This window comes from Takifugu flavidus, chromosome 3 (genome assembly GCF_003711565.1).
Source record: "Takifugu flavidus isolate HTHZ2018 chromosome 3, ASM371156v2, whole genome shotgun sequence".
NCBI classification, from domain to species: Eukaryota; Metazoa; Chordata; class Actinopteri; order Tetraodontiformes; family Tetraodontidae; genus Takifugu; species Takifugu flavidus.
Window position 1 is genome coordinate 16,545,685 of NC_079522.1, and position 13,400 is coordinate 16,559,084.

General features: G+C 44.5%; 1 protein-coding gene across 1 annotated transcript; it reads right to left on the reverse strand.

The window, feature by feature from the left end:
• Positions 1-1,036: 1,036 nt before the first annotated feature.
• Positions 1,037-5,100, reverse strand: LOC130523095 (zona pellucida sperm-binding protein 3-like). Its single transcript, XM_057028068.1, has 11 exons — positions 4,654-5,100; positions 4,480-4,582; positions 3,969-4,087; positions 3,765-3,883; positions 3,236-3,339; positions 2,759-2,933; positions 2,445-2,562; positions 1,787-1,878; positions 1,622-1,716; positions 1,300-1,407; positions 1,037-1,193 (listed from the first exon to the last, which is right to left on the reverse strand). The coding sequence occupies exons 1-11, from the start codon at positions 4,996-4,998 to the stop codon at positions 1,066-1,068; spliced, it is 1,506 nt and encodes a 501-aa protein (XP_056884048.1). The 5' UTR covers positions 4,999-5,100; the 3' UTR covers positions 1,037-1,065.
• Positions 5,101-13,400: the final 8,300 nt, after the last annotated feature.

Consider the following 13,400-nt stretch of genomic DNA (forward strand, 5'->3'; position numbering starts at 1 on the left):
AATTAGCCTTTTGGCACTTTGCAAAATTAGCGTTTATTTTTGTCACTAATTATGCAGCAGCACACTGATGCTAAAAGTTTAAGCTAATGTTAAACCAACATTGTTTTTATGTTAGAAAGCCACAGAAGGTATCAATACTTGTTATAACACCCAATAAATGCACCCAAAATAAAGCTGAATGGGAGGGAGTTGTATCAGCATATATCAGTATTTTGAAAAATTACCTGTGGGGTACCACAAGGATCGGTGATTGGTCCAGTACTGTTTGTCCATTTGTCCAATTATCTTAATTATTAAGAAAACAGTTATGGTTTTTGGGAATGCAATGGTAATTTGGAACATTAATATTAGTCCTTGGGGTTGTCACTGATGAAAAGTTAACTTGGAAACAACATATTGAATACATCACAGGGAAAATAATCAGTCATTTGCAATCTTGTACAAATGCAGAGTTGTGTTAAATTTTAAGACCCTGCATTTAATCTATTACTCATTTTTCCATTCATTGCGTGAATTGTGGGGATCCACCTTTAAAATGACCATAAACAGTAATAAAACTGCAAAAATGAGCAATAGGTGTCATTAAAAAGGCTGATTATACCCACACGGATCCACTTTTTTCAAATGTCCTGAAACGTGACTCGTTTTTCTATAAAACAATGATAATGTTCAATGCACAGATAAAAAAACAGTCCCTGACTCAGTAGAGGAGCTTTTCAATTAAGAGTTCATATAATCTCAGAGGTGTTTGTAGATTTACCGTACAACATTTGAAAAGTATAGTTTTGCCAGCATAGTTTTGAAAACATGAAATTCTCCATTTAAGAAAATGGTGAATCTCTTTGAAACTAATTATCTGTTGTTCATTTTCATTTCTGAATGTTGGTGGCAACAGTTAGCATAGGAAAGCTTCTGCCTTTACCTTTTCATTCATAACTCACCATAATTGGTTTTGTTTGAAATTGATTTAATGGTGTCAGAAGCTGTGCTAAGATTGAATATTAAAAAAAACAAAGAAAAAAAACAAGGTGAAAAATAAGCATGGACTTTTTTTATTGCCTCACATCAGCTACAAACGGTATAAGCTGTTGGTTTGCTTGTCCTGCTGCAGACGACTGCACCGACCAACGCCAGCAGCACGAAAGCAATCGTTGCACCTGCTCCACACAAGAAGGCCATGGAGGAAGAGGAGGCTGGGGGGGGAAGGATAGCAAAAAGCAATCAGGACCGGGTCTTTGAGTTGGAAGGTGAAGCCTGAACTAATAGGTTTAGTGCATTTTCCGCTGATGTGAACAGCACCTGTTGGGGATTGAGGAGCCGGCTCCTGAGGGAGCTCTTGGGTGTCCTCCTCCAGCAGGATCACGCCCAGACTGGCTCTGCCCTCCCACTGTGTGTGTGGAGGGAAACCTGATTGCATTTCAGGAAAAAAGAAAAAAAGACTTCAGGGATCCATTTTAACAAACGATTGTGTGGACAATTAACCCAAAACTGGTCCACACAATAAATGCAGTTAATTGAATAGCAGGTGATTAATAGAACAAATGCAGCCAGGTCAGGATGGTGTTGGGTGTTCAGGGTTCCTCCCCAGGAGAGATTGTCGCGTTGCTCCTGTAAACCGTACCGGCATCTACTGCCGACCGTCGTTTCCGTCTCTGCTCACCACAGCTGGTCTCGCAGCAGCGACACACCATGTTGTCTCCATCTGATGCCACCCATCTGCCCAGACCAGTGACGTTACAGACGACGCACACATCTCCATCATCACCGTGACCTGCTGGGAACCAACCTGTTGGCTTCAGTCAAGAATGAGCAGGATTTGTGCTGCGAGTCGATGGGACCGGACACAGATGTTGCCTTCAGTTGACATGTGATGTGGACCTGGGGAAATAAATGTAATCAAAGACAGTTAATCCATGTCAGTGACCTAAAAAGTGCAAAAACTTCATTGTCCAGTCTTGAACTGACGCTTTAACACGAGCTGGCCACTAGGTGCCACTGTTTATACAGTGAAAGAAGCCTTAAAGTACACAGAGACAAGTTAAGTTACCCAAAGGCACTTTACCCACCAGCTGCTAGTTAGCAACACATGGCTAGCAGTCTATGAGGTGCAGTTGTGTTCATTCTTTGTTCTTTTTGTCCTGTCTGCTGTGAGCTCTGTTACGCATTTTCTATGTAAAGTTATTTGAAACCGATACATTTGTATGACTTCCATGACATGACGGCCTTTAAAAGAAGCATGCAGTGCATTCCAGATGGATTTTGTATATATTTCCCATCACTATTTCCCATTTCTGGTAGTTGAACCGTATCAACTGGGCTTTTTCCAAGAACCTTCAAAAGTTTCACTTTTACAGTAGTTTAACCATTGATTATCATTCTCTCTGCTGGGAAAAAAGATGCATGAAGTAACATTTTAAACCAAACCCACACTGGTGAGTACGTACTGAATTGTTATGGTCCTGGTGGAACCTAAAGGTTTCCAGCTGGAACTGAATTTTATCTTCTTGGCTCCTCTGCAGGAAGAAAGACTTGGCGCCGGTCAGCCTGCTGTCCCTTAAACACCTTATATGGCAAAATAAGACATGCGTGTTAATAAACACTCAGCGGCTCCTTGCAGGACAGTAAATGTTCTTGAGTTACAGCGAGAATGTGACTAACTAATATTCCATTATTATGACGAGCTGACATTTTGGAAAAACACCAGCGTTTCTGTGTTTACATTCACAGTCGTCCTTGTAGCTGGGACAGTTCCTCTCACCCGAAGTTGTCGATGAAGGGGTATCTGGGCTGGGAATCGGGGTCGGGGGTCACAGTGGCCACACAGCTGTCCACGTAGATCCTGAGGGGAACGTGGTAACCGAGAAGAACCGCCTCAAAGTGAATCACGTCACTCAGGAAGAAAACGTTAGACGGTCGTGGGGACTGCCAGTCCTCTGTTTAAAAGAAATAACAAGAAAAGCATGGAAAAAGCAGAGCAGCGGCTGATTGAATATATCAGAGCAATAAAAGGTTATCGTAAATAAGATTATAATAACTTAATATGCCATAGCAGCGTCATTGATAAGGAACAGCAGAGGGCCTGTTTTTGACTGAGAGGCTTTTCGATGAGATATATCCTCAACGGTGGGGGGTTCATTTTTATTTGCGCAGAAGAGTCAACAGTTTGTAAAATCCTGATTTAAAAGTTCCCACTCTCAGTGCCGGGATGGGCTTATTTGATTCCACGTGCACCCACCTGTCATGAGACGCAGCGAAAACTGCGGCTGTTGCTCTGCTTCCATCATGGCGGCAAACAGCACCCAGGCGGGCCTCAGGGCATTGCTGCTCACATAATGTCTCCTGAGAGGACAATTCAAACAAGAACTACATCTAAATCTGTCACATGTGGAAAAAGGGACAATTGAGGTTGTGGAGGAAAATAAAAATCAGGGTTTCGATAGTTCAAACGATGTCAGAGCCTAAAATTCAGCAGGTCCTCACTTTAGCAGCCCAACAACATTACAATAACCTAAATAATGCAAGTTGTTTTGGACCTTTTAATGAAAAAGGAGGCAGTCGCCTTCCTATAGCTCCCCCTGTTGGCAAGGAGTGGAACACAACGTTTCCTGAACAATTACTTTTTGCTGTACAGCAAAATAAACTCATTCCATTATACCAAAAAAAGAAAAATATGAAAAACCTCAACATAGAAGCCTCGCAAGTAGGTTACAATGGGAAAGGTCTAATGCGCATCAGCAGAGGTGGCGCTCGTTTTTTGTGCATACCTTTGGTAATGACATTCAATCACCACCTCGGCGGGGTTGGTTTTTAAAATAAAAGTGTTACCGATGGGTGTCGGCAAATACTCAAGGGAGAACGAGTAGATGAGGGCGTCTTCAGTCATCTGAATTAAAACACAAAAACAGCGAGTTTAAACGTTCGCCAAAGTGGAATGTTGAAAAAACAAAACAAAAAAAAGTCATCCATACATTTAACATGCTGTTGCAGCCGTGTAACTCTGTCTGGAACAACAGGATGTGGTCGGTGGTCGATTGAGCAACGCAGCCTCCTAAGGTCAGATCGCTTGGATAGATAAGCTGACCGTTGCCTAAGAACAAAAGCAGAAAGGTGCCATTTAAATAATGAGCCGTTACCTGAGGCTGTTTCCTTTCCTGGACCAGTCAATAACACTCAGGTTCATCTACAGGACAAATAAAAAGGTTCTCCCCCCTCCCTCCTGTGTAAAGTCAGCGTATCGGACCAGCAGATGAAAGCAGAATGCTTCTTTCTCAGAGTGAAAGAAATTAGCAGAGACATAATATTGATCAGAGAGTCTGTGCCATTTGCAGCCATCAGTGCCGACTGTCCCGTCTTTAACGATCCGCTCCGTTTTCCAGTCCGGGCCTCTAACCTGACCCCTGCATGCTTAATGTTTCCATGTAGACCAAACGCTGAGACACGGTGGATCAATCAACCAAACAAACAACTGGCTACTGTTACCAAATAAGTTCTGGTTGACTTCCACGGCAACTTCTCCTTCCCCACAGTGGGCTGCCACGCTGGCGGCAGGTACCGGCACCCGGTGGTCAGCGATCACCATCACCTGCAAGAGTGTTTAGAGTTAGCCTGAACCAAACGGTGGCAGAGTTCAGAGACTGTGTGTTTTAGAAACACCCTAGTTTCCGGCTCAAAGTGTGGATTCAGATCCGGGCCTTGGATAGGTATCAGCCGGTGGACAGGTTTCTCTATCCCTAGCTGCTCAGGGCCCCCCCCCGCTTCCTCTGGCCTCTGTGGAGGTTGCTGCTTTTCTTTCTCTGTGTCTGGCCTCCGGAGCTGGTAGATCCTCAGCTGGTAGTTGATGCGAGCTCTTGGCCGCGGGCCTGCCACCTCTCCATCCGCCCAGGTCTGGTTCAGAGTCTCTTTGGCACGAGCGCTAATCTGGGTTTTTGCAGCAGCCCAGGTTTTCCCACCAGCAATAAGGAACACAATCCCTATGGAGACCACCACCCTGGAACCCATTCCAAACAATCATGCAAAAACTGGAGTATTTGGTGTTTAGAGCAGTCACTGCTGAGTTTGTCTTTGGACTCTTCTGGAAATGTGTCTCTGGCTCCGCCCACTCCTGATGACTTGATTGAGTTCCAGCCTGGACGATGATCTTTAGAGCCTTCCTCTCTTCTTCTCTGAGAGGTAGAAACGGTCTCTGTGATACTCTAGGAAGACTGAAGAGTACCTCTGCTTCTTTGTCAGCCTCGAGCACACACTAAGCAAATATTTTCAGTTTCACAGATACACATTTTTAACAAATATACAGTTCAAATGGCACCATCAACAGGAGAGCTTTTGCATCAAAATTACATGTTGGAGAAAAGGGTGGTTGGAAAAAAACCCTGAAAATTGTGCTACTAAAAGATGGATAAAGGAAAAACAGAAAGTTCTTGAAGTTCAACAGATAAAGCAAAAAAAGTTTAATATACGGCACAAATATACGGCTGACACATTTCTGTGGGCGATGACGGTAATGAATAAAGACTTTTATAAACAGACACAAACCTGACCTTGACACTGAGGGCTTTTCACTGCCCCCATGAGGCAGATCAATCAACAACGTGCTCAGGGAGTCAGAACCCGGGCTTCTCACTGCCCTGCGTGGTCTTAAATGTCGAGGCCATGTGGTCGGCGGTAAGAAAGATCGAAAAGAATATTTACGGTCGTCCTTGCTGAGCCATCTAAAATGTCACCAGCATAACGTATGTGTTTGACAGGAAGTAAGGGGTGTGTCTTGAAACTGGGCCAGGAGTTGTACTCATACAATACCCATGACCCCTGCAAATGTCAGATATGCAGTCATGGCAGCAAAGGACACTTTAAATGGGGAAAATGGTGTATCCTATAATAATCACCACCATATGCACCATAACACAACCTCGCACATGAAGCAATTTAAAATCTGCACTCATCATGATGTGCGTGAACCCAAAAGAGGTCTTTTTTTTTGTACCTAACTCCCCCTGTAGGTTAAGCTAACCATGTTTTGGAGCCCTTAAGATCCATAACCAAGATCCGGTTATCAACTTCTCGCAAATGTGGAAAGCATTACCTTCTCCCCGCTTTGTTCTCTTTCCTGCCATTTGTCATCCGAGGTACATTTACAATACATAAATATTCTGATTTCTCAGAACTGACAAATGCACTTCCAGTAAGTAAAAATGGCTGAACGGCCTAATACGATTTTATTTAAAGAAACCTCTGTTCTAAAAGCTGAATTGATTTAAATCACTTCCCCTTGATGCAGACAAACGGATCCATGCTGACCTACAGGAATACATTATAGCTCTGTCAGGATCTTCCTGCAGACTCCCCAAACAGAGCAGCTGCTATTGTCAAGAACTGCCTTTTATCTTCTGCTGATCAGCCACGAAACAAAGAGTGGAGGTTTCTGTGTGTGTGTGTGTGTGGTGTGTGTGTGTGTGTGTGTGTGTGTGTGTGTGTGTTAGGGTGCACATATGTGTGTCCACCACTGCCAGTCAGGCTCCCTCTGCCTCCAATCTCTAACTTGGTTAGCTGCCTGTAATTTGGCCCCTAGAGGGCCCTAATATGGGACCCCATGGGGGGCTTCTGAGAGTGGGCCTGGCAGCTTTGACCTCCTCGCTTTTGCGTAGACTCACCGCCACCACTCTCATCATCTCCTGTTTCCAATAATCCTGCCACAGTCTGGAGGAAAAAAAAAGGGACCGGATGAAGCAGGTAAATAGAGGATTGTTTAGACAATAAACACACACACACGCATCCAGCAGATGGAGAATCGACAGCCGCGGTGATTCACCAACAGTGCAGATGCTTAGTGTCAGTCCCGCATATACACACTGTCCCTTGTCAGGTTTTGCTGACAGCACAAAGTCACAAAAATGGCTCGATTCGGCCCCGCGTTGCTCTGCGCCATACGGATAATGGAGGCAGCGGCTCATTAAAAGCATGTAGTGGGAGATGGATTAGTTATAACCTGCTGTTGTGGTGGGCGAGCAACATTCAAGAGCAGCCTGTTTTTATGCAGCTTGTCAGCAGGAGGATTTGTGTAGGACACAGAGATACACGCTGGCATGTGTTTTTAGGAAATGTTGTCAGGTTTGGAGCTGTTGTTCTATACAAAAATCCCAAACTTCTAAAACTAAAGTATGAGTGAGATATTTTGGGGGGGAAAAACAACTTCCGCAGATCTTAATAGTTGTTAATGATTAAAATTTAGCTGCCTCAAGAGCATCAGAAATTAAAAGTGACATTTTGAGCATGTCTTAAACTTAAAACAGAGAGGTTAGTTAGTCTAGTCTGTGTGATAACTAACGCAGGGTGTCATCTGCATATTACAGCATTTACCCAAAGTAGCACAAAAGCATAAATACAATAAAACAAAAAAAGTGAATGTTCAAACAGTCCAGATAAATCCAGTAAAACTGCAACTGTGTGTGGAGCTAAAATTGTGCGGCTTTACCAAAAAGTCTCTTCCTTTTAATTCAAAAAGACAAATTTAACAAAGTAAATGAATAAGACTCATATAATGGGGTTTTCATTGAGAGGAAATGAGCAAACACTGGAGCAAACTGCTGAGATGGGGAATTTAAGCAAAGTGGCAGGGAAAAAAACCCATGAGAGCCAGGAGAAAATGTGAGGACGGAAGTCTGGGTGTGAAGGGGGACGATGGGAGGAGATGGTGAAAACAAAAGGAGGAGGAGAAGAAAAATGTGGCCGGGGTCGTCAGAAGTCGGGGTGTCGGATATCAGACAGCGGCTTGATTCCCTGATGGGAACGGCATGCAATAACAGCACGCCGGGCTCCGATTCACGGGCCATCTCGCATACGCATAAACATTCACACGAGAAGGAAGGTGTGCAAGCACACACGGAGCTAATGGACTGTTATTAAAAACATGCATCACATCACATCGCCACCCGACCACACACGGCGGCGCCCACGCTGCAGCGGGGTAACGGCGTCCCAGCTCTGCAGTAACAGCTGATGCATCGTTCATCTTGTGACCACGAATGACACTCAACAATTTGCCAACTATCTTGGCGTCTTCGGCCACCAACCATCCATCTCTGGGTGGACTGTGACCCCCCGTCACCTTCTAAAAGGTCTCAGGATGATTGACAGGTGTCGTGGCCCCTCGGTTGAAAATTCAAAATTGACCTTTACCCTGCGGAACCCACCCACATCACGGCTGCAGCGTCTGTATCAAGAGAGCAGCTAGCTCCTTTTTCTATTATGTTCACATTATCTGGGTGGTGAACAATGGACGCGTTAATCTGATGATATTTGCCTGGAAAGTGTTTGTCTCTCTCCACATTACCATTCTGAAATCTACATTTGTCTCTTCATTTTAATTGCGTTCATTCCCTGACTCTTTATTCATTCCCAGCAGTGTCTAATTAGTCTATATTTTCATTTTTTTAATTATTATTCAGCCACGTGCCATCATTTTGGGATGTAATAATCATTTTAATTATGATGAGAAAAGTACTTTTACTGATCCCACCTGGCATATAAACCTCTTTGTGTTTTATGTATAATTCATATTCATCTTCTTATCAAATTACCTTAATGAAGTTATGATATGAAAAAAAAAACCCAGTTTCACTCATGAATTTGTTATTTTGTTGATACTTTTGTTAATATCTTGTTGGTATTAAAGCTTCTACAACATGTAAGAGAGAAAACTTTTAGCCTTCTTGTCCTGCTTGGAGACAGTGGAAGATTGAAGATTGTTTCCACATTCATCACTGCGCCTGGACAAAGAAGCGGACGGATTGCTGACTAACGTGGTTCCTCTCTGCTGTAGCTCGTTGGCCCTGTAGCTGTTATTAGCTAATTAGCTCATCGAGCGTGGCGGCCAGGGTCTGGATTGACTGCAACACCAGGAGTGTCTGGAAATGACGGCAGAATCTGTAATAAACACAGCTAAAGTACAGATGGACCACAAGAGAAGGAATCTATGCAGTCTAGTGTTGGCGCAGTAAAGCAATGCATCCTTTATCACTGAGATTTAAGGCAGGTCAAACTTTTCTTTTCATGAAGCGGGGTTAAACATTACTGAGGGCTCAGATGTGTTTCTGATCGGGCTTTTCTTCTACGGCTCTGCTTCCTCTGGTCCGAGCATGCAAACAGGTTGCAGATGACATCACCCGTGCCAGATGGAACTTCTGTCCTGTGGGAAATAATGACGAATCGTCTACCAAACTAGATTAGCTGGTTTTGAGTGAAAAAGGCCATGTTTACTTCGGTGTATTTTCTCCTTTTAGTCCTACACGAATGTAAGTAGCAGCTTTTTTTTTTTTTTAAATTGTGGTTGTGCAGCTATTCTATGCAAATATTTGCTGCTATTTCCAGTTAACCTGGCGGTACCTCACAAAGAAGCACTTGAGAGATTCAGATGATGGTCTAATGGGTATGATAAGTGTTTTTTTCCTGCACATCAGTCTCCCCCCTCCTGTCACTTCATAACGACTGTTATAGATTCAAGTGACCTTTAGGTTCCTCGCTGGTGAACGGAGAAGATGGATGACAGCAGTGCATTAACATATGGAGGATGCTTTTAAGGGAGGCGCTTTCTGGTGCCGCTTGAACGTGGGTGGCCGCAGGGGATCAAAGGGCGAGGCTTCACTCCTGAAAATGAGGCTTTTTTCCATTCTAAAATCATACCAGGACCTAAACATGCCGATTAAAGGCCTTCCTTACATGGCCTGGTACAGTAGTGTGGCTCTCTCTGTCTCTCTGTGTCTCTCGCTCCCTCTGTTAGGCTGCAATTCAAGCCTTTTGTTTAATAAACAATTTGTCAGTGATGTATTGAATGCTAGCTATAATTTGATTGTCTGTGATATGTGTGCGGAGGTAGCTGCCGGCTGCCTCCCTCCCTCCCTCCCTCCATGAAGTCACACATGCTTGGCTCTGGCCGTGCATCTATGTGTGCAGGGATGAGGATGAAGGAGCAATCCTTAAGGGTTTGCAATTACATCTAAACGGCATAATCGGACATGATGGATGGCGATTGCCTTTCCACAATGTCTAGACCTCAGCTCCACCAGCGCAACAAGGTTATAGTGAGTGGGAGATGATGAAAGATTTAATAGTTTACTTCTGCTGTGTTCCGGGTCCGGCTGTTTTTCCTTCCACTCATGTGCAGTCCACCCACGACCCCTTACTCCCACCGTGACCCTCTGACATTTCAATCTCGGGAAAAACTGCTGGCTTTTCTGTATAAAATGTACTTCTGACATTTTAGAGTAAATTGCCCCGATTTTACTTTGTTTTGTGGTTTATTCTGCCACTTTTCATGTAAGTGAGGAATCAAACAAGAAGTGTCCAGCTCAACTTATAGTAATCATGATCAAATAATTCAGTCAAAATCCTTTATAAAATGTGAATAAGCTTTATCTGATCTACCCCTGAAATTCACAGGAACGTTCTGGCAAAAAGAAGTTATAATATGATAAGTTCAAATATGAAATGTGAGTGTCAGAGCTCAGTCATTTTTCACCCTTGTCCGTCACCCTCCACTTGTCCACTAAGGGACTGAAATAAACTTGTGATCGTGTGATAAATAATAAATGTGTGAAAATGATCAGAGCTTCTTTTTACTTTTCCAAATGAAATTCATTTTATGACGGCCATCTGACAAACAAACTTCTCATAAAAGATCTCAGAAGCGAATGTTGCTCGTTTTGGAGTTCGCCTCCGTCGATAGGGGGCACTGTGGAACCAATCATCTGATGCAGAGCAGCCAGAGGGGACTGGAGGCTCGAACCTGACAATCCTGACAGACATGGATCTGTGGTGTTCAGAAAAGACACTGTGACAAAATGGCCTTTTGAAATAAATGCCTTGAGTTGTGGGATCCGAAGTGAGATGGAAAAATAATAATTTGGAAAATGTAGTTTTGGCAGTTTCTGCCGTTTGTCTGTTTCTGGCGATCTGGTGGATTGAAAATCATGCCTGGGAGCGGGGACCGTAGACACAGGCAGGCTGCTAATCAAAAGAGGTGTAGTTTCAGCACATTTAGGTGGGCGTGCGGCAGAAAAGCAGCTGGTAAATGCGACACCAAGGATTTTTTTTCCAGACAGGATGAATGAATGAGGCCACTCAATAGCTGTCACCAACGAAGAAGAGGGAAAGGAAGTGAGGCTGCCATCGCGCCTGTGCTTCCTGACGCGCGCGTCTATGATTGCTGTTGTTCGACTTGGCACCAACTGGCAACAGCACCCTAATCTTCGGAGAGCGCCGTTACCCAGAATCCCCCGCACTGTCACCTGAAACGCCACCATCTCCCTCGCTCCGTTTCTGCTTCGCTGGTCAGACCGAGGAAGCTGTCGCTTGGGAGGATCACACAGATGTTCGGAGGGGAGGACGACAAACAACTCAAAAATAGACACGATCCCCTGACAGAAATACACATTTCATGTGCTGGGAGCGGCTGTTCCTGCTGTCACCGCCGATGTCGGAAACAGAGACGCGTCTGGTCGGACATTTTCTTTTCTGATCAACAGGCCTTTGGTGCCGCTGAGCCCACCTCGCTGAGAGCGGCTCTGACTGGTCCTCCGAGGCTGCTGCCGCCGTTGGCGCCCGCAGGACGACCGCCGTCATCCCTCTTTAATCAAAGCCATGTATTTTTACCCAGTCACATCTCGCACAGGCGTGATTGTGCAGCCACAGAAATTCCCAGGCTTTTACTGGGAATAACATACAGCTAGTGTTATGTTCAACACCCACTCAGGTGAAGCTCCTGCCAAATAGGGCAGCCTCTCCATCCCCTTCTCTTTTATGGTGGCTGGTGGCTGTTTAGTGATAAAGACTGCAACTCAGTTCCATTTAACTTGATTTATACGGGAACAGCATCAAAACTGTCTCATTGAACAGGAAGAAACCTTGACCAGGACCTCCAATGGAGACAAGGAAGAGTTCAATCGGGGTGTATTTTAAAAATTGGACTTAATGGACATTTTCTTATTCCACACACACCTGGAGATCAGCAAACGGCCCAGAGTTCAGCAGTGCCTCCGCACAACTGGGGAATCTGTCTGTCTGCCTGCAGAGCTCCAGCTTCTGCCCATAATCACTAATGAAATTATACTGGTCTTGGATTCTCGATGCCGAGTGTCATATACCGTAACTGTGACATCTACAGATTTAACCATAATGAGAAAAGACGCTGTCGGCGTAGCTTATGTCACTCAACTGCATCAAAAAAAGAAGCAGGCACTAGTTACCAGTAAGTCTAAAGTTTCCCAAAAATGCTGATTATTGCGTCAGGAAAAAGCAGCATTGTTATTTTTTTTCTTGTTGGCTTAAGTTGAAGAACCCCCCCCCCCCACCAGGAAACAGAAAGTTTCACTGGACTAGCCTCTCCTCCCTGCTGTCAACCCCCTCAATTTCGCTTAAAGGTTGCCTGGAACGTGGGATACTAGCATCTCTCTCCTGCCAGCCGTCCATTTAAATGCAAACGCCCACGCCAAAATGATCACTGAAAAACACAGCAGAAACAAATGACTGTGCGAAATAGCCGGCGGCGTGGGAATCACTCCTGCCCTAATGTTGGCCGCTCGCAGTCCTGACGGTGAAAAACAGCTGAAGAGTAGATTCCACCCCCCCTCTACTCTCTCTGTGACATTCTGAGGAATATTTACCTTGCAAAGAACTTGACATTTAGCTGCATGCTCTAATAGCGTCCTGAAATATGAATAAAGAGAGGGGGCTTTTTTTTTAAACAGGTATTGATTGATACCTAGGGGGAAGGAAGGGGCATTAGAGGGTAGCACAGGGGAGCCACTCTTTACTGACGATCTGTTAACCTTGTCAAAGGATGTCACCCGCAACCTCAGACCAGCTGGGGGCGTCTTCGGTGGTCATCAGAGACTACGCAGTTTTCTTATCAAAGCAAAAGTCCCTCCTGAAGCGCAGTACACGTGTTAGTCACAGGAGGGTGGACAGCCCAGTCGATATTTGGAGGCAGCGACCAGCAGCGGCGGCGTTTCTGCTGTTAATAACTGAAACCTTTGACAGAATTTGTATCGACGGAGGGGAATTGGAATCGTGGCCCAGCGTTGGGTCTTCTCAGCAGCCGTTTTACGCTGACGCCACTTTGATTATGCCACTGTAAAACTTCAAAGCAAAACCAGACGACCTCGTTAGAGTAGAGCGGTTTGAGCCCAATTGATTCAAATTTAATTGGTTGAGTTTCTCCGTGAGCCAGACATTCAACTAGAAACCAGAACAAATCTGATATATTACAGAATTCAATTGGCAAAACAGAAGTTTCTGTCCTAATTTTTGGAATCCATAGGGAATTCTTTGTTAAATACCATTTTTACAGATTAGTCGTCATGGCAACGCGTCGTTTAACTGCTTTGCAATGATGCTTGTAGCTTTCGATG